General features: G+C 37.8%; 1 protein-coding gene across 2 annotated transcripts in view; it reads left to right on the top strand.

Moving 5' to 3' along the window:
- The window catches only part of LOC124553922, a 42,136-nt gene extending 29,827 nt beyond the window's left edge, over window positions 1-12,309 (top strand). Inside the window, exons 5-7 of one of the 2 annotated variants that reach the window (XM_047127947.1) lie at window positions 879-935; window positions 11,724-11,828; window positions 12,256-12,308. In XM_047127947.1, coding sequence (XP_046983903.1) covers window positions 879-935; window positions 11,724-11,828; window positions 12,256-12,264 — 171 coding nt within the window. In that variant the 3' untranslated portion in view covers window positions 12,265-12,308. Of the gene's footprint in view, window positions 1-878; window positions 936-11,723; window positions 11,829-12,255 lie in introns of both variants that reach the window. The other variant, XR_006968166.1, reaches the window with a different exon arrangement.
- The last annotated feature ends 15,015 nt before the right edge of the window (window positions 12,310-27,324 follow it).

The following is a 27,324-nucleotide window of genomic DNA, read 5'->3' as shown; positions in this document are numbered from 1 at the left end:
TATTTCTTCTCCGTGGATTTTAATTCCTTCTCCAAATTTTTCTTTTGTTTCCTTTACTGCTTGCTCAGTATACAGACTGAATAACATTGAGGATAGGCTACAACCCTGTCTCACTCCTTTCCAACCACTGCTTCTCTTTCATGTTCCTTGACTCGTATAACTGCCGTCTGGTTTCTGTAAAAATTGTAAATAGCCATTTGGCCCCTGGCACCTTCAGAATTTGAAAGAGACTATTCCAGTCAACATTGTCAGAAACCTTCTCTAAGTCTACAGATGCTAGAAACATAAGTTTACCTTTCCTTAATCTATGTTAAGATAAATCGTGAGTCGTACGTCAGTATGCCTCACATGTTCCAACAAGAATCCAAACTGATTCTCCCCAAGGTCGGCTTCTACCAGTCTACTAAAGTCGTGATAAATAAAGCTTTGTAGTAATTGTTGTGTTTATTTGTGGCATTATAATCTGAAACATTGTCATGTGAGAAACATTTTCATGTTTTTATTCGTGTGTCCATATAAGATACAACAAATATATAAAGTTTTGCAAAAGTTGGCGGAAATATGACCTGTTACTGAAAAAAAAGATGTAAATATGGCTTTGGATGTATAATAGAAGTACATTTATCTATACTATATCACCTGAATTTATGCATAAATTGTTGTTAAATTCACCATGAAGTTCAGGAAAAAATATGACTTGTCATAAAAATGTGGGCCCTTCTTATGATTACTTGAAGTGAAAAGTGAAGTGTCAAAAGTATTCAGTAATGTACCACAAGGAAACGGAGAATTAAACCTTTTAAACATAATTTCTGTCATGTAAATTTCATACACCACGAAAACATTATAAATCTGACATCTGTTGTAAATTTTTCCAGCTTGATGAATCGCCGGAGGACTTTGAAGTTGGCAGTCACCCATTGCTAATAAATCTGGTGAGTCACTGAGTTTTATAATATTTCAGTACTTACGACTAGAATACAAGTTGCAATAAGCTCAGTAAGAAGGCCTGACTGCAACTCATTTTCTCAATGAAATTGTGGTTCTGTTGTTTGTCTTCTTCTTCTTAGTTCTTCAATCGTCAGGTTGGTTGTCGGCAGGGCACAAAGCTTTTCTTTCTTGGGCCTTCATCTTGAGAGTGGTATGTGGTGCAGTCGTTACTGTCCATGACCTAGGCAAAGTATTCCAGTCTGGGTCTGCCGCTTGTGTCTTATCTCATTCTGTACAGCGAAACATTCCAAACATGCCTTTATGAGGTCTTTCCTGAAATGTCTGTCTATGCAGCTGGGTGTGAAAAGGTTCCGCAGTTTATAAATATTTTAGCATACAGTCACTAATATTAGGAACAAGTCGAGAGCAATGTGTTTCGAGAGTCGAGCTCTCATCATCAGGCTGTCTAAGTTAACCCTACATAAAATGCACTTCAGAAGCACTGGAGGTCAAAATATAAGATTATTCAGACATGGAGACTAACATCTTACTTTAAAACTGGAAGCACCAGATTCCCTGCATCCTTATCTGCATATTCTTCAAAACATTGTTTATGTAAGGCAGTAAACATCAGTCACACCAGCTGCCTCTCAGTGCACGTCAGAGCTGCACACGTGTTTATAAATAAGTGGTGCCTTAAAAGCAGCACTTCGAAGGATGTGTGTTAACATGGATAAGGAAGCAGGGAATCTGATGCTACCACTTTTCAAGTAAGACAAGGACTTCACAGCTTAGTAATTTCATTTGTTTTTCTGTTTTTACCTTGAATGTTTTTGAAGTGCATTTTATGTAGGATTAATTTTGAAGCCGGATGATGGCAGCTTGACCCCAAAAACATGTTGCTGTGGATTATGTTCCTAAAATTAGTGGTTGTATGCTAAAATATGTATAAAGATTGCCTTAAAAATAGCTACCTTTGGTGCTTAAAATGGACAATATTAGAAAGTTTGTTCTCTTGTTAAAATCAGTCTTTGTGTGATAGATTTGGCTTGCAATATTCTTCTTTGATCTTCCATTTGATGTAATTTTACTCCATCAGTAGGTGAAGGATTCGGTGGTTTACAGTTGCTCACTGAGCTTTGAGCAGTGATATTTTGCTTACTCACCACAAAGATCTTTTTTTTAGCTTCATTAATTTCCATGTTATAAGAAAAACTGAGTGTGGTTCCATCTGGGCCAGCATCACTTCTAATTGAAGGGACTGGTGGAAGAAAGTGCTAACTCACAATAGCATAATTTGGGTTGTTACATGTTGTTCGATTAACCCTTTTGTTACAGCAGTCTGCTTCGCTGAGCTGGTGCCACTGATCGGTGCAGCGTACCGCGAACTGTGCACATTGCGCGTCAGAAAGATGATGTGCAGGTTACTGTATTTAAGTGTTACATAACAATATATTTGGAGATTTTATAAGTATTATAAGAAAAGCCATTTAGGATCATTTGAAAGATTCTTAATAATGTAATTCAGTATGATAAATTTGAAAACAAGGTTCAACACACAAACCCACATTACAATTTTTACACTTGTACTTAGATTCTCATTTTCTGTCATTTGCACTTCAAACAACACACCTTCTATTTAAGTTTCTTCCTACTAGTTTGTAAACCGAAGAAAAGTGTCTTTCTGTTAAGCTCAGTGGATGATTATTGCCTGTTCGGTGTTGATATTTTATGCTTCGATGATACTCTTCCAGTATCTCCCTAATTAACTGCAATTGAAGTTTTGCCATGGATACCAGTTCTTTCCTTTTGTGTTTATAAAGACAATAGGCATTCCACACACAATTGTCCAGCAAGTGAAAGAAATGTTTGTGATGCCATTGCAGAGATTTGAGTGTTGATTCCACAGTGCTTATAACCGTGTCAGCTTTATCAACTGCACCCATTGAATTATTATAATCCAATACGCATACAGGTTTTTGGATAACTTTTACTGTATCAAATTCATCTGAGTGCATGGTAGAAAGCATATAGACTTCTTTTTTATCCAACCACTTTTTGAATATTAAATTTTTGCACGATTGACAGGTTGCCTGTCCTCATTTTAATCATTCACCAGTTTTAGGCATTCCTTTCCTTCTCTTTCTTATGGTCCCGCACACATTTGTGCAATTATTGTGTAGCTTTCTAAATAAAGCTGCACTGAAATACCAATTATCTATGTGAACAGTATAGCCCTTTCCTAAATAGGGCTTTACAAGTGCTTCAACTATCGCTCCTGACTTTCCAGTATCCTTATTTTTGGTATCCACCAGGGCAGATGATCCCATGTAAACAATTAAATCTTGTACAAATCCTGTCTCACAGTCACAGGGAAAAAAAGATTTTATTCCAAATCTGTTTCTTTTTGACGGGATGTATTGTTTGAAAGACAGCCACTCTTTATAAAAAAAAAGTAAACTTTCATATATGCACAGCTTTTGGAATGGCTGAAATGACTGACAAAATTTTTTTTTTTGTAATAAATCAGTGATGATGTTCTGTATTTTGTATAACAATCATTGGTAGAACCGACATCATGGTTGAAATGCAGCATTCATAGTAATTTGGAATAGTGGTCTCTAGCCATTACTTCTCCAAAAATATTGCTTCGCAGAAGTTTGTCTTTACTCCAGTACTCTACTAAATATAATTTCTTGTTCCACGTCATTCAAAATCATATGGCAAAAAAACATAGTTTGGCTACTCCAGTTCCTTCTGAATTGTTTCATTTGCAATTAACTCTACGAGATCTTCAGAGATAATCACATTTCTGTTTTTCCCTTGGTCTTAAGAATGAAAGCTCTCTTCAGCTTCTATCTGTTCCTTCCACAGAAAGAACTCCGAAAATAAAATCACACTGCATAAGTAGCGCAAACGGAAGTGCAGCATTTATGTGTTATTCTGAGAAAATAATTTAGTTGAAATACATAAGATAACGTAGTAGGTGAATACGGATTGGGGCTAAGAAATGAAAGAGGAAGCTGCCTGATAGAATTTTGCACAGAGCACAACTTAATCATAGCTAACACTTGGTTCAAGAATCATAAAAGAAGGTTGTATACATGGAAGAAGCCTGGAGATACTGACAAGTTTCAGATAGATTATATAATGGTAAGACAGAGACTTAGAAACCAGGTTTTAAATTGTAAGACATTTCCAGGGGCAGATGTGGACTCTGACCACAATCTGTTGGTTATGAACTGTAGATTAAAACTGAAACTGCAAAAAAGTGGGAATTTAAGGAGATGGGACCTGGATAAACTGACTAAACCAGAGGTTGTACAGAGTTTCAGGAAGAGCATAAGGGAATAATTGACAGGAATGGGGGAAAGAACTACATTAGAAAAAGAATGGGTAGTTTTGAGAGATGAAGTAGTGAAGGCAGGAGAGGATCTAGTAGGTAAAAAGATGAGGGCTAGTAGAAATCCTTGGGTAACAGAAGAAATATTGAATTTAATTGATGAAAGGAGAAAATACAAAAATGCAGTAAATGAAGCAGGCAAAAAGGAATATAAACGTCTCAAAAATGAGATCGACAGGAAGTGCAAAATGGCTAAGCAGGGATGGCTAGAGGTCAAATGTAAGGATGTAGAGGCTTATCTCACTAGGGTTAAGATAGATAAGACTGCCTGCAGGAAAATTAAAGAGACCTCTGGAGAAAAGAGAGCCACTTGTATGAATATCAAGAGCTCAGATGGAAACCCAGTTCTAAGCAAAGAAAGGAAAGCAGAAAGGTGGAAGGAGTATACAGAGGGTCTATACAAGGCGATGTAGTTGAGGACAATATTATGGAAATGGAAGAGGATGTAGATGAAGATGAAATGGGAGATATGATACTGCGTGAAGAGTTTGACAGAGCACTGAAAGACCTGAGTCGAAACAAGGCCCTGGGAGTAGAAAACATTCCATTAGAACAACTGATGGCCTTGGGAGAGCCAGTCCTGACAAAACTCTACCATCTGGTGAGCAAGATGTATGAGACAGGCGAAATAACCTCAAACTTCAAGAAGAATATAATAATTCTAATCCCAAAGAAAGCAGATGTTGACAGATGTGAAAATTACTGAACTATCAGTTTAATAAGTCACAGCTGCAAAATACTAACACGAATTATTTACAGACAAATGGAAAAACTGGTAGAAGCTGACCTCGGGGAAGATCAGTTTGGATTCTGTAGAAATGTTGGAACACATGAGGCAATACTGACCTTATGACTTATCTTAGAAGAAAGATTAATGAATGGCAAACCTATGTTTCTAGCATTTGTAGACTTAGAGAAAGCTTTTGACAATGTTGACTGGAATACTCTCTTTCAAATTCTAAAGGTGGAAGGGGTAAAATACAGGGAGCGACACGCTATTTACAATTTGTACAGAAACCAGGTGGCAGTTATAAGAGTCGAGGGACATGAAAGGGATGCAGTGGTTGGGAAGAGAGTGAGACAGGGTTGTAGCCTCTCCCCGATGTTATTCAATCTGTATATTGAGCAAGCAGTAAAGGAAATGAAAGAAAAATTTGGAGTTGGTATTAAAATCCAGGGAGAAGAAATAAAAACTTTGAGGTTCGCCGATGATATTGTAATTCTCAGAGACAGCAAAGGACTTGGAAGAACAGTTGAACAGAATGGACAGTGTCTTGAAAGGAGGATATAAGATGAACATCAACAAAAGTAAAACGAAGATAAATGGAATGTAGTCAAATTAAGTCGGGTGATGCTGAGGGAATTAGATTAGGAAATGAGTCACTTAAAGTAGTAAAGGAGTTTTGCTATTTGGGGAGCAAAATAACTGATGATGGTCGAAGTAGAGAGGATATAAAATGTAGACTGGCAATGGCAAGGAAAGCGTTTCTGAAGAAGAGAAATTTGTTAACATCGAGTATAGATTTAAGTGTGAGGAAGTCGTTTCTGAGAGTATTTAAATGGAGTGAAACATGGACAATAAATAGTTTGGACAAGAAGAGAATAGAAGCTTTCGAAATGTGGTGCTACAAAAGAATGTTGAAGATTAGATGGGTATATCACGTAACTAATGAGGAGGTATTGAATAGGATTGCCAAGATCAGAAGTTTGTGGCACAACTTGACTAGAAGATGGAATCGGTTGGTAGGACACGTTCTGAGGCATCAAGGGATCACCAATTTAGTATTGGAGGGCAGCGTGGAGGGTAAAAATCGTAGAGGGAGACCAAGAGATGAATGCACTAAACTGATTCAGAAGGATATAGGTTGCAGTAGGTACTGGGAGATGAAGAAGCTTGCACAGGATAGAGTAGCATGGAGAGCTGCATCAAACCAGTCTCAGGACTGAAGACCACAACAACACACACAAGATAACACCGAGCAAGTATTATCCGCTCTCTAATAATTATTATAAGCAAGGTGCTGGAGAAATTGTGGTAATGGAGACAGTCTGCCCCATTCATGTGTTGTATAATCTGAAAATGGTTGTGGTATGTAAATACAATCCATGTCAGAATGCTTTATGCCATACTTCCAACCTAACCTCAGCCTAGGGCTGCACCACAGATCAGCCTGTCACCACAATGAAATTTAGAAACATGTAGCATGCTGGGGCAAATCCAGATTAACAATTTAATAAGTCTATCTGACACTGTAGAGTTGTTTAAAGTTATATTCTGAAAATATATTGCCAGTCATGGATTACCCTAAATACTTTCTTATCTGTATTTAGATTAATAATACTCAACATAAACACTAATGATTACTGTTGTTGTTGTTGTTGTTGTTGTTGTTGTGGTCTTCAGTCCTCAGACTGGTTTGATGCAGCTCTCCATCCTAATCTATCCTGTGCAAGCTCCTTCATCTCCCAGTACCTACTGCAACCTACATCCTTCTGAATCTGCTTAGTGTATTCATCTCTTGGTCTCCCTCTATGATTTTTACCCTCCACGCAGCCCTACAATGCTAAATTTGTGATCCCTTGATGCCTCAGGACATGTCCTACCAACCGATCCCTTCTTCTAGTCAAGTTGTGCCAAAAACTTCTCTTCTCCCCAACCCTATTCAATACCTCCTCATTAGTTACGATATACCCATCTTATCTTCATTAGTTACGTGATATACCCATATTATCTTCATTAGTTACGTGATATACCCATCTTATCTTCAACATTCTTCTGTAGCACCACATTTCGAAAGCTTCTATTCTCTTCTTGTCCAAACTATTTATTGTCCATGTTTCACTCCATTTAATTACTCTCAGAAATGACTTCCTCACACTTATGTCTATACTCGATGTTAACAAATTTCTCTTCTTCAGAAACGCTTTCCTTGCCATTGCCAGTCTACATTTTATATCCTCTCTACTTTGACCATCATCAGTTATTTTGCTCCCCAAATAGCAAAACTCCTTTACTACTTTAAGTGACTCATTTCCTAATCTAATTCCCTCAGCATCACCCGACTTAATTCGACTACATTCCATTATCCTCGTTTTACTTTTGTTGATGTTCATCTTATATCCTCCTTTCAAGACACTGTCCATTCTGTTCAACTGCTCTTTCAAGTCCTTTGCTGTCTCTGAGAGAATTACAATGTTATTGGCGAACCTCAAAGTTTTTATTTCTTCTCCCTGGATTTTAATACCTACTCCAAATTTTTCTTTTGTTTCCTTTACTGCTTGCTCAATATACAGATTGAATAACATCGGGGAGAGACTACAACCCTGTCTCATTCCCTTCCCAACCGCTGCTTCCCTTTCATGTCCCTCGACTCTTATAACTGCCATCTGGTTTCTGTACAAATTGTAAATAGCGTGTCGCTCCCTGCATTTTACCCCTTCCACCTTTAGAATTTGAAAGAGAGTATTCCAGTCAACATTGTCAAAAGCTTTCTCTAAGTCTACAAATGCTAGAAATGTAGGTTTGCCTTTCCTTAATCTTTCTTCTAAGATAAGTCGTAAGGTCATTATTGCCTCATGTGTTCCAACATTTCTACAGAATCCAAACTGATCTTCCCCGAGGTCGGCTTCTACCAGTTTTTCCATTCGTCTGTAAATAATTCGTGTTAGTATTTTGCAGCTGTGACTTATTAAACTGATAGTTCGGTAATTTTCACATCTGTCAACATCTGCTTTCTTTGGGATTAGAATTATTATATTCTTCTTGAAGTCTGAGTGTATTTCGCCTGTCTCGTACATCTTGCTCACCAGATGGTAGAGTTTTTTTCAGGACTGGCTCTCCCAAGGCCGTCAGTAGTTCTAATGGAATGTTATTTATTCCCGGGGCCTTGTTTCGACTCAGGTCTTTCAGTGCTCTGTCAAACTCTTCATGCAGTATCGTATCTCCCATTTCATCTTCATCCTCTTCAATTTCCATAATATTGTCCTCAAGTACATCGCCCTTGTACAGACCCTCTATATACTCCTTTCACCTTTCTGCTTTCCTTTCTTTGCTTAGAACTGGGTTTCCATCTGAGCTCTTGATATTCATAAAAGTGGCTCTCTTTTCTCCAAAGGTCTCTTTAATTTTCCCGTAGGCAGTATCTATCTTACCCCTAGTGAGATAAGCCTCTACATCCTTACATTTGTCCTCTAGCCACCCCTGCTTAGCCATTTTGCACTTCCTGTCGATCTCATTTTTGAGACGTTTGTATTCCTTTTTGCCTGCTTCATTTACTGCATTTTTGTATTTTCTCCTTTCATCAATTAAATTCAATATTTCTTCTGTTACCCAATGGGTTCTACTAGCCCTCATCTTTTTACCTACTTGATCCGCTGCTGCCTTCACTACTTCATCTCTCAAAGCTACCCATTCGTCTTCTACTGTATTTCTTTCCCCCATTCCTGTCACTTGTTCCCTTATGCTGTCCCTGAAACTCTGTGCAACCTCTGGTTTAGTCAGTTTATCCAAGTCCCATCTCCTTAAATTCCCACCTTTTTGCAATTTCTTCAGTTTTAATCTACAGTTCATAACCAATAGATTGTGGTCAGAGTCCACATCTGCCCCTGGAAATGTCTTACAATTTAAAACCTGGTTCCTAAATCTCTGTCTTACCATTATATAATCTATCTGATACCTTTTAGTATCTCCAGGATTCTTCCATGTATGCAACCTTCTTTTATGATTTTTGAACCAAGTGTTAGCTATGATTAAGTTATGCTCTGCACAAAATTCTACCAGACGGCTTCCTCTTTCATTTCTTAGCCCCAATCCATATTCACCTACTATGTATCCTTCTCTCCCTTTTCCTACTGTCGAATTCCAGTCACCCATGACTTAAATTTTCGTCTCCCTTCACTACCTGGATAATTTCTTTTCTCTCATCATACATTTCTTCAATTTCTTCGTCATCTGCAGAGCTAGTTGGCATATAAACTTGTACTACTGTAGTAGGCATGGGCTTCGTGTCTATCTTGGCCACTATAATATGTTCACTATGCTGTTTGTAGTAGCTTACCCGCACGCCTATTTTTTTATTCATTATTAAACCTACTCCTGCATTACCCCTGTTTGATTTTGTATTTATAACCCTGTATTCACCTGACCAGAAGTCTTGTTCCTCCTGCCACTGAACTTCACTAATTTCCACTATATCAAACTTTAACCTATCCATTTCCATTTTTAAATTTTCTAACCTACGTGCCTGATTAAGGGATCTGACATTCCATGCTCTGATCTGTAGAATGCCAGTTTTCTTTCTCCTGATAACGATTACTGCACCATATCATTAACTCATTGGAAAGACCTACACATACAAACAATGTACAACATTAGTTACCTGGCAAATACTTACATACAATACAGTACACTTTAGTTTCGTCACCTTCCACAGAATTAAATGTGATTTCTTTGAACTCCATTTTTTGTTGTGAACACTCTCCAAGTGGTATATCAGTTCTTACCTCTGAGAGCATCAAAACATATTGCACTCAGTAAATGTCATCTAAATAGCAAAGAAAATGGGTTTTTGCTTAATATCTTAATATCATACTGTGATGGAAAAGGAACGTGTAAACAGAATTAATGCACTTATTCATCCATCATGTTTAATACTGCCAATTATGAAGCAGAATCTTCAGGGATGTGGAACAACACAGTGAAGGTGCAGTGAGAAACTAGGGCCTGCATTACTTAAATTTCTAAAATAAGTTATTTGTGCTTCATGAAACTACTGTAAAAATTCAGGGGAAAGGCCGCACCTCCAACTCTTCGGAAACGCTCTATCCAGAGGGCCTACATCACAAGTGACACTTTACTTTGCTTAAGTGTACTAGTTACCTGTTAATTGTCAAAGAGTTTTACAGCAGTTCTGGCATTCGCCTCCCATGACTTGCATAGTAATTAACCCTCTCAACCCTTTCATTTATAGCCTTAGCTTGGACCCATTTGTGGGCTTTTTGTGATACATGAACGTTTCTGCTCAGTCTGCACTGCACAGAGGGTACTGCAGACGTTCACACTGGTGATATCTCCATAACATTTTTGCTAATATAGCACACTTGACTATAAACCAGCCATCTGGTTACGGCAGTTGTGTTACATTATTACATTAAGGTTAACACAGCATTTAAATGGTGACTGAGAGGTAACCAACATTTCTCCTACTTTTCCAGAAGCAGAACTGTGTCTCTTCATGTGTTTGTTTACGTCTGTCACCAGCTTATCATAAATATGTAATATTTCTTTCCTAGGCTCTACTTGTATATTCTTGTGATGCTTCACCCCCATACGTCACACAAGCCTGCCACACCACCAGTCTGTGCAACATCAGCCATGGTGTAACGTACAGTGAGAAATTAAGAAAAGCACAACACATACACACACACCAAGATAGCTCCTGGGAAAATCATAATAACGAAGCGTTCAAAGATCTACATACCGGTAGCTACAACTAACTGGCTCTTACGGCCAACCAATGAGACATCGGTGCCAGTTGAAATAGCTATGTATAATGCCTTGTGGCTGTAGAAGGTGTAATGACAAGCGGCTCGCAAGCCCTGAGGAATCATGGGGTCAACAGAAGCGTCCGATTCCACCTGTCTGCATTGATGTAAGGGTGTTGTCGTGGATGATGTCATTACGCCACGGTGTTTATGAGTTGGTTGTGTTTGTAGATGTTGTCTTGTTGTGTTTCATGGTGCCCTCCCGTGTGTGTTTGTTTGTTTGTTTGTTTGTTTTTTTTTTAAAAAAACCTCTTATATTTAGCTTGACCTCTCCCTAAAACCCACAATTTCCCCCAGTTGTCTCATTAATTTGATGGAAGTTTTGGATGGAGATGTTATTGTCTTATTTATACATATTTTCATGTTTGTTGCCATGTGTATGTAGTAACATCACAGGTGCCATATTGGAGATGCTTAGAATAGCAATTTCTGCCATATTGATGATGTCATGGGTCAAAGCAGGCGGCTGGAATCTGACACTTCTGTAATCCAGGGATCATGACGTCATCTCTCCCGCTAGTCAATATCGCTGGCAGTTTTCAAACCACGGATTTCTTTGAACCTAGCCATCCTTTGCAGAAGCAGCTCGCAGGCCCTCAGGAATCTTGACGTTATATCATGACATGAGGTCATCTCTCACGCTAGCCAGTATCGCTGGTAGTTTTTGAACCCCAGATATTCTTTGAGCCAAGCCAGTCTTTGTGATGCTGTGTGGGTGTATGTACAGTGCCAGATTTTGTGTTGCATGTGCGATAAAGCATTTCTATTATGGAAAACTTTGTATCCTTCATTTTCCTTGTGTGTGCATATAGAGCCAAATATGGAAGTTACTGTGAAGTGCCTGCAGGATGACTGCAATTTTTTTCAACGTCTTGGCAAATTTGAGAACACATGCTGCAAAAGCACATGCTTGCAGAGGAGAAAGGAAAGTTTATATTCCAGACAATGGATGGTAAGTAACTTCGTATAATAATTTTATGATGTGCAAGAAAAGTAAAGTGTCTGGTAAATCTACAGAATTTCCTTCTTTGTGGCTATAGTATTCTGATGCACTGTGTTACCCTGTAAAGTTTCTTTCAGTACAACTATGAGGATTATTTGTGGTAACAGCATATTATCATGAGAAATGGCTTCGGTATTTAAGTTGCAATCTTTGTAACGTTTGTTGGTCAGAATTTGTGTAGTAACTGTATTCTAACTTCAGTATCACTCTAATATTTTGTTTCAGTAACATGTTCCTTCACACTTGAAAATTTCTGAATGTTCAAAATGACATCAGTGACCATAGTCAGTATTTTTACAGTAAAATTGCTATGAATTGCAGTGACAGAATCCAGATTTGTGAGTGATGTTACCTATTTTTGTAATGGATGTTTCAGAGTTTCTGAAGTGAAAGTCCAAAGAAGAGAAGACAGCAAGAAGTAGCTATTTGTGTTTTTCATGGTTTATAGGCCTACTGGCGAAACTTGCTACGTAAAAAAAAAATGAGTAACGCATCAAGCTTGGTACCTCTATGGTGATGTGGAAATCCGAGCAATGTTAATAAAGAAATTAATTTTGTGTTTTTTTTCATTTGATTCCTTTATCGTGTTGCCTATAGTTCACAAAATTTAATTGAAGTACCAAGTTGATAATTTCAACATAAATTGGACTATGCACATAGCTGTCTCTAATGGCTTTGCTGCTTTTCACAGGTGAAGTATGATTATTCACTAGTCCTTCAGTTTGCATGTTTCTTAATCAATTGTGGCAAAAGAAATCACTGACTCAAAGCATAATTTGCTTGGTACACATAATTGGAAATTGCTTATTTAGTTGTAATTTTACATTTTTAGATTATAGTATTGTCTGAGAGTTTATCTTGCTGCCTTTCTTGGGTGTGGTTTTTCTATATTTAACAAGTTTACTGATATGGTTAATGACATGTTTCACCACCAGGTAAGGTATACAGCATTAAGCGTGCTGTGCTGTTGTCGCTGGTGGCAGCAGCATGGTAGTCAATGTGTTAAGGGGGCACTTAGGAACCTTGAGAGTAAAGTATATGCATCTATAATAGTCTTGGCTAAAAAGATACAGCTAGAATGCTAATTACTGTCTGAGCAATTATCCTTTAGACAGTTAATATCTTATGCCAAATATGCATCTAAAACTGAATTCGTAAACAACTTTCTAGTCATTTAATTGTTTTGCTTTGTAGAAATTGAAATAAAAATACTGCAGACCCAAAAATCGCCTGGAAATGGTAAGGAATATCAGATACAAGTAAGTATTTTTGCTCAGTAAGAATAAAGTGTAAAAATGCTGCTATCTGGTTATTACCATGAGACCACTGCACACAAAACAGGGCAGTGTAAGACTTTGTTCCCTAGTTCTCATTGGCTGAAGCAACTAAAATTAAATTTCTGAGAAATGCGGAAACTTTGTTATCGGTATATCCCCAGCATGATTTAAAATTTTTGCAGTGAAATGGCACTGATAGTGCATAACATATTTTGCAACTGAGACTAAGTACTTAAAAATTGATGTGGGGTACGTATTTCAAGACACACTTGAGAACCAAACCTGACATATGTATTGACACACAAGTAAACACATCTGAAAGGCACACTGGGTTACACAAGCATTAGCTGTAGGTATGGAATGGGTAATTTACTCAGAAAACTTTCTGTATGAAATTTATTGTAAAGCACACTAAAGTTAAGGGAAAGATGCAGTGCACAGATGAGATACACTTGGATGGGCATGAATTGGTTTTGCTTAGATATATGGAAAATGAACTGTAGTATTATATTGACATATTTGGTGCAGTTTCCTGTGATAACAACATGTGTGAGGTGCAAATTTGTGGACAGGAGAGATTACATTGAACCTGTCATGCATGGTGCACTTTTAGTTGCAGTGCAAGGATGATGCCATCCAGATTTGAAAATTAGGGGCCTAGAAATGAAACTCTCATCAGTTTTAATATTTAAAAATAAACATGCATGAAAATGGAAGCTTAATTAGGACTTTCAAATAAATTGCAAAAATTTTCTTGTTTTGCACAGGGTTAGTGGCTTATGTTGACATTTATAAGTGTCGGCCACAGCTAACATATTGAAGATTTTAAAGTAACAAAGTAGTTTTTGACATTCTGATATTAATGAATAACAGTAAGAACCACAGCAATGAAATGATGTAAATTACTTAAACCAGGAGTTAAACAAATGTACATAGTCATCACACCCACTTGGTAGTCACTGCATATTTGTGTGCTATAGCTAAGACAGTAACCTTTTGTTTTCTTGTCCAATCTGGGACACATGTCAGATCTTACTTGTTTTGCTAGATCAACTCCAGGTTTACAAGTTTCACATTTCAGAATTTTGGTAATTTGTAGTCATACCTCCAGTGGAAAGTGGGGTTGATAGCTGTCTTTTCAGATATGGTCTCATCAATTGCCATTTAAGGAACTTTAAGCAAAAATGTGATTATTCAATTTTCTGTCAGTGTAGAATATACCACTAATGTATTTACCAGAGAAATATTCATGATGGCACAGAACAGTGAGAGTCCATCTTCTAGAGCACCTGCTGTGTGGAGTAAATTGTGCACTTCACATCCAGTGGTGCATCAATTTCTTCTTAGGTAGTATCACAGTACTCTACTATCTCAGGCTATTTATTGTGATGCTCGGTGGAGCAGCATTATGCCTTGAAGATACTAAACTAACAGCCTTCTTAAGCTTTTGGATGTAATATATCCAAAAACAAATGACTTTTACATTTAGCTGTCAGGATCTCCTTTGAAATCTTTCTTTTTATTATTATTGTGTGTGGCCGTTTTGTGTCCTCTTCCCAGTTGACATGTACATCTGATAAGCTTAATGAGGATATTTATGGCTACAAACAAAAAATAAAAAATTAAAAAATGTGGTGACTATGCAAATTTAGATAACACACAAGTTGGAATTAAATCTGCAGATATGATCCACCAATCCAAATACAGTTTCAAGATTATCCTCCAAAACTTTGCAAGCTGAGGAAGTAAGCACAAAGATTTGGACATCATAGCATGTGTTAATAAACCAGATGTTTCAGGTATTACAGAGCACAGGTATACCAAAAAAGAACCTTATTATGCACCCATTAACAAAGCATTTCTGCTCATCATTTAGCAGGGAGATCAAGCCTTAAGGTGATGTTGCAAAAGTGGCAAAAATTAGAGCCCCAAAGACGTAAGTTCTTTAAGTGTTGAAGGTGACACTGAACTTTCTGCAATTAACTGTAGTTGTGAAAGGACACACAATTTTGGATATAGACAGACCTCCATCTGCAAGTACAGATATTGTTTTAGCTAATCTCCATCAGTTGCTTATAGAGAGAGATAGTAAACACTCAGGGAAAATTGCTGGGTAATTATGCTGATAATTGTTCAGTCTTGTTGTTGTTGTTGTGGTCTTCAGTCTTGAGACTGGTTTGATGTAGCTCTCAATGCTACTCTATCCTGTGCTAGCTTCCCAGTACCTACTGCAACCTACATCCTTCTGAATCTGTTTAGTGTATTCATCTCTTGGTCTCCCTCTACGATTTTTACCCTCCATGCTGCCCTCCAATACTAAATTGATGATCCCTTGATGCCTTAGAATATGCCCCACCAACTGATCCCTTCTCCTAGTCAAGTTGTGCCACAAGCTCCTCTTCTCCCCAATCCTATTCAATACCTCCTCATTAGTTATGTGATCTACCCATCTAATCTTCAGCATTCTTCTGTAGCACCACATTTCGAAAGCTTCTATCTCTTCTTGTCCAAACTATTTACTGTCCACATTTCACTTCCATACATGGCTACACTCCATACAAATACTTTCAGAAACAACTTCTTGACAATTAAATCTATACTGGATGTTAACAAATTTCTCTTCTTGAGAAACACTTTCCTTGCCATTGCCAGTCTACATCTTATATCTTCTTTTTAGTCTTAGAAAATCTGATCTCACAAAAATCAGTTTTCACTCTTAAGAATGATGAGTGGCACACACAGATCTGTGTGCACTGATATGTAATACAGGGTACCCTCGGCTTTGTACTTTGCTGCCTTCGTTTGTTGATTATTTTTTATGTAAATGACAAAATACTGCTCCCCAAATTCAAAACTAGTTCTGTATACTGATGCTACATCCATTGTGTGCAGGCATAAAGATCACTATGAAACTGTATTACAAATTATATAGTTCAGTATTCAAATGAAAGTACTCTCATTGTCAACTCAAGATAACAGCAGTAATGGATTTTTATCCCACAAGACATATTTTGAAATTCAGATGTGCTGTGGAACTGATATTGCCATCAAAGCAATATATATCAGAATCATGGGAGTAACAACACTGGGATACATATGTTCACTCACTGGGAAGTAAACTGGCTTAAAATGTATTTGCGATAAATATGTAGAGCCAATACCGAAACAATACCCACATAATGTCTGCTTATCATATGTCAATGTGTTCTAGTATAAAGTATCGATTAGAAGTATGGGATGCCAAACACGAGCAAATCTTCATAAGCTTGTAAAGTTGGAGTAGAAGGCTGTAAGAATAATTTTTAGTGCAGAACTAAGAGACTCGTGCTGTGTTCAATTCCCTAAAGCTGGGAAATTAACTGTTATAAATTTGTACACTGATCAGCCAGAACTTTATAGCCACCTACCTAATACCCTGTACGATCAGCTCGGGCACGGATAACAGCAGTGATGCGTCACGGCATTGGTAGGTCTATGAAGGGAGCTGACAACCCATATGGACACACAGGTCACCTAATTCTGGTAAATTCTGGGGAGAAGTGCAATGAGCTCTGATGCCACTTCCAATCAATTCCCAGATGTCTTCAATCGAGTTCAGGTTTGGCTATTTAGGGAGCCAGCATACCAATTGGAACTCGCCACTGTGTTCCTTGAACCACGCCATCACACTCCTGGTGTTGTAACATGGCACATTATCTTGTTGAAATATGGCTCTTCTAACAACCCTACCACAACAAAGGTCAAAATTTAATAATGATTGTGGTGTTGCTCACGCTGCTAAATACTGCATTTTCGGGCAACAACAAAGTTATTACGTGGCAGGTGTCATTGGAGCACAGTTAATAAAGTCATTTCATGTAATAATGAATAAACTAGGCACTTATCTTTTCGTATTTCCCACGCTGGTCTCATTGTAAAATTGTGGCTCAATTGCCGAAAATCTAGGTGGTGGTGATTCCAAGCTCGGATGCAAAAGGGCCTAGGTTTTATTCTGCTATATTCAAAAGTTTTATAGATGTGTTTCACAAACCATTCTTTGAAGATTCAACCTTTGAAAGTTAGCACAATGATGATGTAAAAAATAATCAGCACTCTGAATTTAAGTTACACTTCCTTTTTATTGCTTTTGTTGCAATATCTCTAACACACAAAACATCACTTCACAATACAAAACATACTTGAAAACATCTTCCTCACTGTTCACATTTTATAAGCTGACAACAATATACGTCTTTTCAACATGATGTCCAAGATTTGACTTTCTCAAGGTCCGACTCTCTAACTGACTGATAATCGCTTACGCGCCCAAAAATCAAGACTTACAGGTACGTCAAAGATCATAGTGACAAAAGAAAGAATACACATAAGAATAATATCATTGCAACATAAACATATCAATGTATCAAAGTACCTCTACATTAATGAAATCGAATCTGAATGTTGTCTCAGAAATATGTTAACTACTTCACAGAAACACAGTAGAATAATGCTGGTATCGAGAGGTTCAGGTGAGCTGCCATAATGGTTACATAATTCAAGTACCATTACACTCTGCACAATTGTCCTGAAGGAGTGCACACGTGCAACCAGTGTACGACACTCCTCGGCCATCGTGGTGCCTCGCACGAGCTCCACTGGACCTGTGGATGCCCATAGCATAATGGAGTTGCAGCCAACTTGTTGGATTCTGCAGTACAAGTATCGAGGAGCTGTTACCCTGGAGGACAACAGATTCGTGCCCATTGCAGTCACACTTGCCAATGTCGTGGTGTCAAGACTGGCATATGCCCCGATTGTCAGCTGCTGCATCCCATCATTAGAAGTGTTCTGTGCACTGTGTGTTCACACACACACACACACACACACACACACACGCACACACACAGCCCAGCATTAAATTCCGATGTTCATTCCACCACAGTCTGCCCAGACTACACTGTCCGACATCCAACCCCATGATGACTGTAGTTAGTTTCACCACCTGTTGAAGACACTCACCACAGCACTGCTTAAGCACCCAACAAGTGGTGCCGTTTCCGAAATGCTTATGTTGAGCCTGCAGGCCATCACAATCTGCCCTTGGTGAAATTCAGAAAGGTCATGGGTCTTCCCCATTCTATACACGTACAGCATATTCACTGATACTACAATGCACCATGTGTGTGTCTCACCAGCAGTCATTCCTCACCAGGTGATGCTGCTATTGCCTGGATGGGTTTATATTGATAGTAGGTTCATGATCATAATATTCTTGCTGGTCAGTGTATACTTTTAAACTGATTATGTTGCCCCAAGCTCTTAGTCTAAATGTAAACACTGACTTGAACAAGCATAATACCAGAAACATACATCAGTTTCATCTTATAAGCCACCAAACTGCACTTTATCAGAGAAACCTACTAGATGCAGGATTGATGCTTGTCAATTCAGTCAGCTCACTCTCCACTGCAAAATTTAAAGCCAAACTAGAAAGAATATTTATTGCCAATCCACATTAGCCACTGGATGAGTATCTCGGTTTTACACTGAATAAAGGCATTTTTGTATAGGCCTCATTATGTACTTTTAGCATCATTTAATAGAAACGCTTTATTATCCAGTATTAGTTTTAAGTTATTTCTTAAATAACTAATGTAATAAATTAGATCTCAGTTGAAATCAAACAGTGGAAACTTCAGGCTGGAATAACAACAATATGAGGAAAAGGCAGATCGCTGCTCACCATAAAGAAGACATGTTGAGTTGTCAACAGGCACAACAAAAGGATGCGAAGCATTACCTTTCTGCCAAAGCCTTATTCAGAAAATTAAACACACATACACAGTCATTCATTCACTGTGTGTGTGTGTGTGTGTGTGGGGGGGGGGGGGGGGGGGGAAGAGAGGGTGTTTTTGTCTTCCTTTTTTAAAACAAAGAAGGCTTTGGTTTAAAGTGTCTTTTTATTATGCCTGTCCTGTCTGTAACTCAATGTGTTGTATTTTTAGTGACTAGTAATCTGTATTTTCCTTATATTGTTGGTACACATCTTAGCTGTTAAGGTGAAAGGCTCTCTTCCTTCAAATGAAGGCTCACCTACAAGTAAATAACTTTTAGACCTGAGCCTTATTATATCAAAGTTTGTTGTAAAAAATGTCCATATGTGTAGCCCTTTGTTATGAACTCATGAATTAAGCAAAATTATCCTTGTATCATAAGATGATGAATAAAGTTCTTGTCATTATAATTACTATTATTATTATTATTATTATTTCTTTTCTTTCTCAGACGTTATGTCTAGTTAAAAATGGAAAGTGACACAGATCTTGATCAAGCGTGACTTCCTTTTAACTGTACGGTATATGTTACATTGCATTTAGGAACTTCCGGGTAATTGAACAGGTATCAATAATTACAGATTTCTGTAGTTGTATATATAAGTTTGGATGTAGCTGTATTGTGTTGATGTACTGGTGGATATTGTGTGGTATGACTCCTGTAGTTGCTAGTATAATCGGTATAATGTCAACTTTATCCTGATTCCACATGTCCTTGACTTCCTCAGCCAGTTGGATGTATTTTTCAATTTTTTCTTCTGTTTTCTTCTGTATATTTGTTGTATTGGGTATGGATATTTCGATTAGTTGTGTTAATTTCTTCTTTTTGTTTGTAAGTATCATGTGAGGTTTGTTACGTGGTGTTGTTTTATCTGTTATAATGGTTCTGTTCCAGTATAATTTGTATTCATCATTCTCCAGTACATTTTGTGGTGCATACTTGTATGTGGGAACGTGTTGTTTTATTAGTTTATGTTGTATGGCAAGTTGTTGATGTATTATTTTTGCTACATTGTCATGTCTTCTGGGGTATTCTGTATTTACTAGTATTGTACATACACTTGTGATGTGACCTACTGTTTCTATTTGTCGTTTGCAAAGACTGCATTTATCTGTTGTGGTATTGGGATCTTTAATAATATGCTTGCTGTAATATCTGGTGTTTATTGTTTGATCCTGTATTGCAATCATGAATCCTTCTGTCTCAATGTATATATTGCGTTTTCTTAGCCATGTGTTGGATGCGTCTTGATCTATGTGTGGCTGTGTTAGATGATACGGGTGCTTGCCATGTAGTGTTTTCTTTTTCCAATTTACTTTCTTCATATCTATTGATGTTATGTGATCTAAAGGGTTGTAGAGGTGGTTATAAAATTGTAGTGGTGTAGCCGATGTATTTATATGAGTGATTGCTTTGTGTATTTTGCTAGTTTCTGCTTGTTGTATAAAGAATTTTCTTAAATTGTCTACCTGTCCGTAATGTAGGTTTTTTATGTCGATAAATCCCCTTCCTCCTTCCTTTCTGCTTAATGTGAATCTTTCTGTTGCTGAATGTATGTGATGTATTCTATATTTGTGGCATTGTGATCGTGTAAGTGTATTGAGTGCTTCTAGGTCTGTGTTACTCCATTTCACTACTCCAAATGAGTAGGTCAATATTGGTATGGCATAGGTATTTTTAGCTTTTGTCTTGTTTCTTGCTGTCAATTCTGTTTTCAGTATTTTTGTTAGTCTTTGTCTATATTTTTCTTTTAGTTCTTCTTTAATATTTGTATTATCTATTCCTATTTTTTGTCTGTATCCTAGATATTTATAGGCATCTGTTTTTTCCATCGCTTCTATGCAGTCGCTGTGGTTATCCAATATGTAATCTTCTTGTTTAGTGTGTTTTCCCTTGACTATGCTATTTTTCTTACATTTGTCTGTTCCAAAAGCCATATTTATATCATTGCTGAATACTTCTGTTATCTTTAGTAATTGGTTGAGTTGTTGATTGGTTGCTGCCAGTAGTTTTAGATCATCCATGTATAGCAAATGTCTGACTTTGTGTGGGTATGTTCCAGTAATATTGTATCCATAATTTGTATTATTTAGCATGTTGGATAGTGGGTTCAGAGCAAGGCAGAACCAGAAAGGACTTAATGAGTCTCCTTGGTATATTCCACGCTTAATCTGTATTGGCTGTGATGTGATATTATTTGAATTTGTTTGGATATTAAGTATGGTTTTCCAATTTTTCATTACTATGTTTAGGAACTGTATCAATTTAGGATCTACTTTGTATATTTCCAATACTTGTAGTAACCATGAGTGGGGTACACTATCAAAAGCTTTTTGGTGTATGTGTAGTGTAGCGACCTTTGTTTAGTTTTAGCTTGATATGTCACCTCTGCATCTATTATCAGTTGCTCTTTACATCCTCGTGCTCCTTAGCAACAGGCTTTTTGTTCTTCATTTATAATTTTGTTCTGTGTTGTATGTGTCATTAACTTCTGTGTAATGACTGAAGTTAATATTTTGTATATTGTTGGTAGGCATGTTATGGGGCGATATTTAGCTGGGTTTGCTGTGTCTGCTTGATCTTTAGGTTTCAGATAAGTTATTCCATGTGTAAGTGTATCAGGGAATGTGTATGGGTCTGCAATGTAACTGTTAAATAATTTAGTTAGATGTGAATGTGTTGAGGTGAACTTCTTTAGCCAGAAATTTGCTATTTTATCTTTTCCAGGGGCTTTCCAATTGTGAGTAGATTTAATTGCTTGGGTGACTTAATGTTGCAAAATTATCACTTCAGGCATTTGTGGTGTCATCTTGTATGTGTCTGTTTCTGCTTGTATCCACCGTGCATGCCTGTTATGCTGTACTGGGTTTGACCATATGTTGCTCCAGAAGTGTTCCATGTCTGTTATGTTTGGTGGATTGTCTATTTTAATGTGTGTGTTATTTATTGTCTGGTAAAATTTCTTTTGGTTTGTGTTGAATGTTTGGTTTTGTTTCCCTCTATTTTAACTTTTTTTGTATCTTCTAAGTCGTTTGGCCAATGCTTGTAATTTCTGCTTCTTTTCATCTAATTGCTCTATCGCTTCTTGTTGTGAGATTTTGCCTAACCTTTTTCGTTTTTTGTCTGATATTTCATTTCTTATAAATTGTGTTAGCTGTCCGATGTCTTTTCTCAGTTTTTCTATTCTGATCTGTAGCCTGTGTTGCCATGCTGGTTTTGTGGGTTTCTTCTGTGTATTGGTTTGTTCTGATCTCTGCCTAGTGTGTATATTTAGTGTAGTGAGTGCTACTATATAAACCAGTAGTTGTAACTCTTCCGTAGTTGTATTTTCATTTATTTTGTTGTGTATGATTGTGTTGATAGTTGTTATTGTTGTTTCAACTTGTGGGTTATTTGGTGGTCTATGCAAGAATGGTCTAATGTCTGTATTTGTGTCTTTGTATTCTATATATGTCAGCTGAAATTTTTCTTCTATATCTAACATGTGCATCACTTCGTGTTCTATTTGTGCTTATTCTGGTGGCTGTCTTAAGATTTTGTTTTCCTCTGATTGTTTAATTGATGCATGTTGTTCTTTGTTTGTTTGCTCTGGGATGTTTGAGTCCATTACTGTATTTTCTTCTTCTTCTTCTGATTGCACATTATTTTGTTCCAGTATTTGTTGTACTTTTTGTTTGATGTTTTCTAATTCTGACTGGGGTATCCTGTTATTTTTGATTATTACATGGATCTGATCAGCTAGTCGTTGTTCTGTTAAAAATTTTAATTCTGGGTATCTGGTAATAAATTTTGTGTATACTTGTGATCTGTATCCAGTTGTGTTGGTTCCTAAAGTTTGTTGCTTGGTAATAACAGAATGTGAGGTGTCAGTTAACTTCATCTGACCATCTCATCCTCTGTCTTTGTTTTCCTTCTAGGGTGGTTGCAGGAAGCATATCCTGCAAAACACCTCTATTTGGATTTAAATCATTTTCCGTGTGGCTAGCAGTGTCGTTACCATTGTGGACGGGCATAGGGTTCAAGCGTCGTCCCCGACCATGACAGTGCTTGCCCGAGGCTTCATTAGTTCTGTCCTGAACCAACTAATCACACTAAAAGGGGGGTTAGCCCTATTAGTGGTTTGTTCATTTCGTCGCCTTTTACGACTGGCAGAACATACCGGAGGCCTATCCTTTTCCCGGGCCTCCACGGGGGTTATTATTATTATTATTATTATTATTATTATTATTGAAGAGAACCATTTATCTGTCACATTTCTAAACGACGAAACCATTTCGAGAAACCACTGTGGGCTGTCTGTGTTATTGTGCAAGATGCCTTCATTGTATTACTGGCCAGTTTTGGTCTTTGGCCAGTTCCAAATGTTTGTGATGTGTGTGTCACAATCTGTAACCAGTTTCATGCTATGTGGACACACATATACAACAGCTTTTGTACATAGAAACACAACCAACAGCAAGCTTCCTGGTCCTCATAAATTCATGTTACACCTCAACATTAACATATCTGTTCACTTACTTTCATTTCATTATGAGAATGTAACACCCCTTCTGTCTGGGAGAGCAATCTTTCAAGCAGTAGGATGGTGTCAGTCTCACCACACTAAAACAAAAAATGGTGTAGTCACAAACTTCCTTGGTGTAAACATGGCCAATCTGGTGGTACTAGTTACAGGTTAAATATGTTAGGTCTGATGAGTTGGCAGGCATTTGTCAAAACAATAAAATACAAGGAAGTGAACTGATGCAGTGAAACAAAAGAACCAAGTGAAAGTAAAGAGTATGGATAATTGAATTCAGATGCACTTTAAAAGCAAATACAGGAAGTAAATTTTGTCTAATAATTGGAATATATTTTCAAATCTCATATATTCTAAAAACCACTGAACTTTCATGTTAAGTCAATAATATATGTGCCTAAATAAACACTGGCATCTCACCAAATACAGTGGTAAACTGCAACATGAGACTTTAAATGATTGTTTAGAGAGTTCTCTGTAAAGTGATCTTAACCACAGTATTAACTCATTCTATAGAATTTCTGGGAGTGCTGTGATTCAACTCATCTTGGTATTTCAGTAGCTTGTATGAATCACCTGCTATATATTTTTAAATACACTAAAGATAGCAAAAAATTGTAAAACGATTGAATTTTAAAAAAGGTAGAAACAAACAATGGCAGGATCATGAAATAGAACAAATAAAGGTGGGTTTTCTAACAACGAAGTACTATTATTTCTAAGTTGTGAGTATTTTCAATTATTTCCTTTTTTTAATAAATGCACGAGGAAATGAGGTGGAATGTAAAATTTTAATCACCAGATAGTTGACTAAATGTTAAACAAGCAATAACAGGTAAGTGACAGCTAAATATTGTAACTGGAACACAGAAGCTGTTTTGAGATGCAAGATATGTAATTGTAGTGATAATTTATTGCAGTTACCAGTTAAATTTTCAAGCTGAAGTCACTCAAGAGGCCCATGATGATTATATGAGTAACTGAGCATGTATCTATTACCGTTTTGAGTCACTAACAAGAAGAGCCCAATTTTAATTTAAATTTTCTTATTAATGCATTTTAGGCAATGCCCATCTTGAGACTGTCAAAAAACATCACAGCTGCCATACGTGCACAAATTCTGTATGACACATTAAGAGCAAACATGTGGGTTCATCAACAAACTAGTTAACATACCACAGAAAAACCTAATTTCAGAATATCATGTCAAGAATTGAAACTTCCTGGCATATTAAAACTGTGTGCCGGACTGAGGCTCTAACTCGGGACCTTTGCCTTTCGTGGGCAAGTGCTCTACCAGCTGAGCTACCCAAGCATGACTCACGCCCCATTCTCACAGCTTTCCTTCTGTCAGTACCTCATCTCCTAGTGGGAGAAAAGCTGTGAGGACAGAGCATGAGTCATGCATAGGTAGCTCAGTTGGTAGAGCACTTGCCAACAAAAGGCAAAGGTCCAATGTTCGAGTCTCGGTCCGGCACACAAATTTGCCAGGAAGTTTCATATCACCACACACTCCATTGCAGAGTGAAAATCTCATTATGTCAAGTATTATCTATTGTAACATTGGTGCTCAACTGACAGTGCTATGCCATTACAAAATTAGCAATCATAACATATAACTAGGTAGCATGATTGTAGGGGTGCTAGGATCTAGTGTCAAATTTTGATGGACAGTTAACAAAATCAACTGTAACACCATAAAATAAATGTAAAGGGTTTATTCCTTCATGATAACTAAGAATCATAAAGGCACAAAAGATCACATCCCAACAAAAGTTCATCATTAATACGTGTGGTATGAGTAAGGGAGGGTGGTTTGGAAAGTGAAGGGAAGGCAGAAGGACAAGACAACACAGTGGGAGGAGTACAAAATAATCTCAGATTATACATCGTGTGCAACTTTGCTAACACCGTTTCCCGATAGGTGGCGACAACGCTAAGTAGCTATACTGTATATGGGCAGGGAAGGGGGGAAGGTTGTTACATATGCTTCGTGACGACAGTGTGCAGGAGGTCGAGTGGACGGGACTTGAGAGTGGGCATCCAGGGCTGCTGTTAAATGACAGCACAGGAAAGATATAATATTTCAGCGTATGGCATACAAGGGGTGCGCCTACGGTCAGAAGTTAGCAGGTTTATGGCTGGTCTAGGAGGTCAAACATTTAATTGATACGGGCAACGGAAGGGGAAGCAGTTCATGTTAACTTACATTGGTGGCTGGTCATGAAAAGCAGAGCCAGAGGCTCTGCCTTCCAAAAAGATGTCTGTTCTGCTCGAGGTCTGGATTGCAACAGAGTGAGGCAACTGTGTTCCACACCGCAGAACACTCTAGCATCCAGACACGTGACCTGTATCCCACACACACTATTGGCTAAAACCAATGGCGTGAATACATTTCAGCAGAGGTCACAGGGTGTCTCTTATCAGCAGCTTTAACTTGACAGAACTGCCTCAGTTTTGAAAGACAGGTGACTTGTGTCACGTAGGCACAGCATAAGTTAATCTAGGAGTAAACTTCTAAAGATTTGACTGCGCCTTTGAAATACATTTTTTAAACCAATTTCCTTGACTGGCTGCCACCATGTACATAGCGGTCGAAAGAAACAGATCGCAGATGTCAGGCAGTTAGCTTGGACCTCGGTCAGCGTAACCTCATTCAATCATTACTCTATTTGTGTATGCATCATAAAGTTGTTCTTGATTCAAAATGTCAATGTACGAGCCTAATTCTCGTCATTTGTGGGAGGTGTTACCATTTTGCTCGAACAGTACACCCGTGGACTGTTCAAGCAAGAAATACACCAGGTGACACTGAAGAATCATACGTTACTGTTTTGTCTCAATATGAAGAAAACAGCGGCTGAGTCTCTTCAAATGCTCTCAAGTATGTATGGTAAGGATGCTATTAGTGAAAGAATGTGTTGCAAGCGGTTTCAATGCTTCAAGAACGGTGATTTTAACGTCGCAGACCAGCATAGTGGTGAAAGAGAGAATGTTTTTGAACATGCAGAACTGGAGACATTGCTGAGTGAAGACTTGCTTCAAACTCAAGAAGAATTGGCACGATTAGTAGGAGTGACACAGCAAAACATTTCAAAATGTCTCAAGGCTATGGGCATGGTTCAAAAAGAAGGAACTTGGGTCCCCTGTGAGCTGAAACCAAGAGACGGTGAACAGCATTTGTGTGTTTGTGAACAGTTGCATCAGAGGCAAAAATGGAAGGGATTTCTGCATCACATTGTAACCGGGGACAAAAATGGGTTCATTACGATAACCCTAAACAATGGGGATATCCCGGCCATGCTTCCACGTCGATGGCCAAACCGAACATTCACGGCTCCAAGATCATGCTCTGCATTTAGTGGGACCAGTTCGGCGTCTTGTACTATGAGGTGTTAAAACCAAGTGAAACAATGACGGGCGCATTGAAAGACAAACGGCCGCAATACAGTGAGAGGCACAATAAAGAGATTTTGCAGCATGACTCCACATTGCAAAAGAGGTCAAAATGTACTTTATTATTATTATTTTGAGCTTTTCCTCATTACAGAGGCTTATCTCCAACATAATAATTTACCTGGAAATGACAATACAAACAATAAACGTTCTTAAACTATACTCTCAAAATATTTCTCCAGGTGTTTCGATCTTGCGTGTCCTCTTCCTCTGCGCCCGTTCTCCTCATTGTGCACTGTACATTTTGGAGCCAGGTGGTCACAGGTCGTCCTCTTCTTCTTCTCCCCTCCGGTTCCCACTCCAGTATCAATTTTGGTATTCTGGCTTCCTCCATTCGTCATACATGCCCGTACCACTGTAATTTCTTCCTATCCATTAC

The sequence above is a fragment of the Schistocerca americana genome, chromosome 11 (genome assembly GCF_021461395.2).
Source record: "Schistocerca americana isolate TAMUIC-IGC-003095 chromosome 11, iqSchAmer2.1, whole genome shotgun sequence".
NCBI lineage: Eukaryota > Metazoa > Arthropoda > Insecta > Orthoptera > Acrididae > Schistocerca > Schistocerca americana.
Note: the sequence above shows the minus strand (reverse complement) of the source record. Positions and strands in the feature narration are given on the sequence as shown.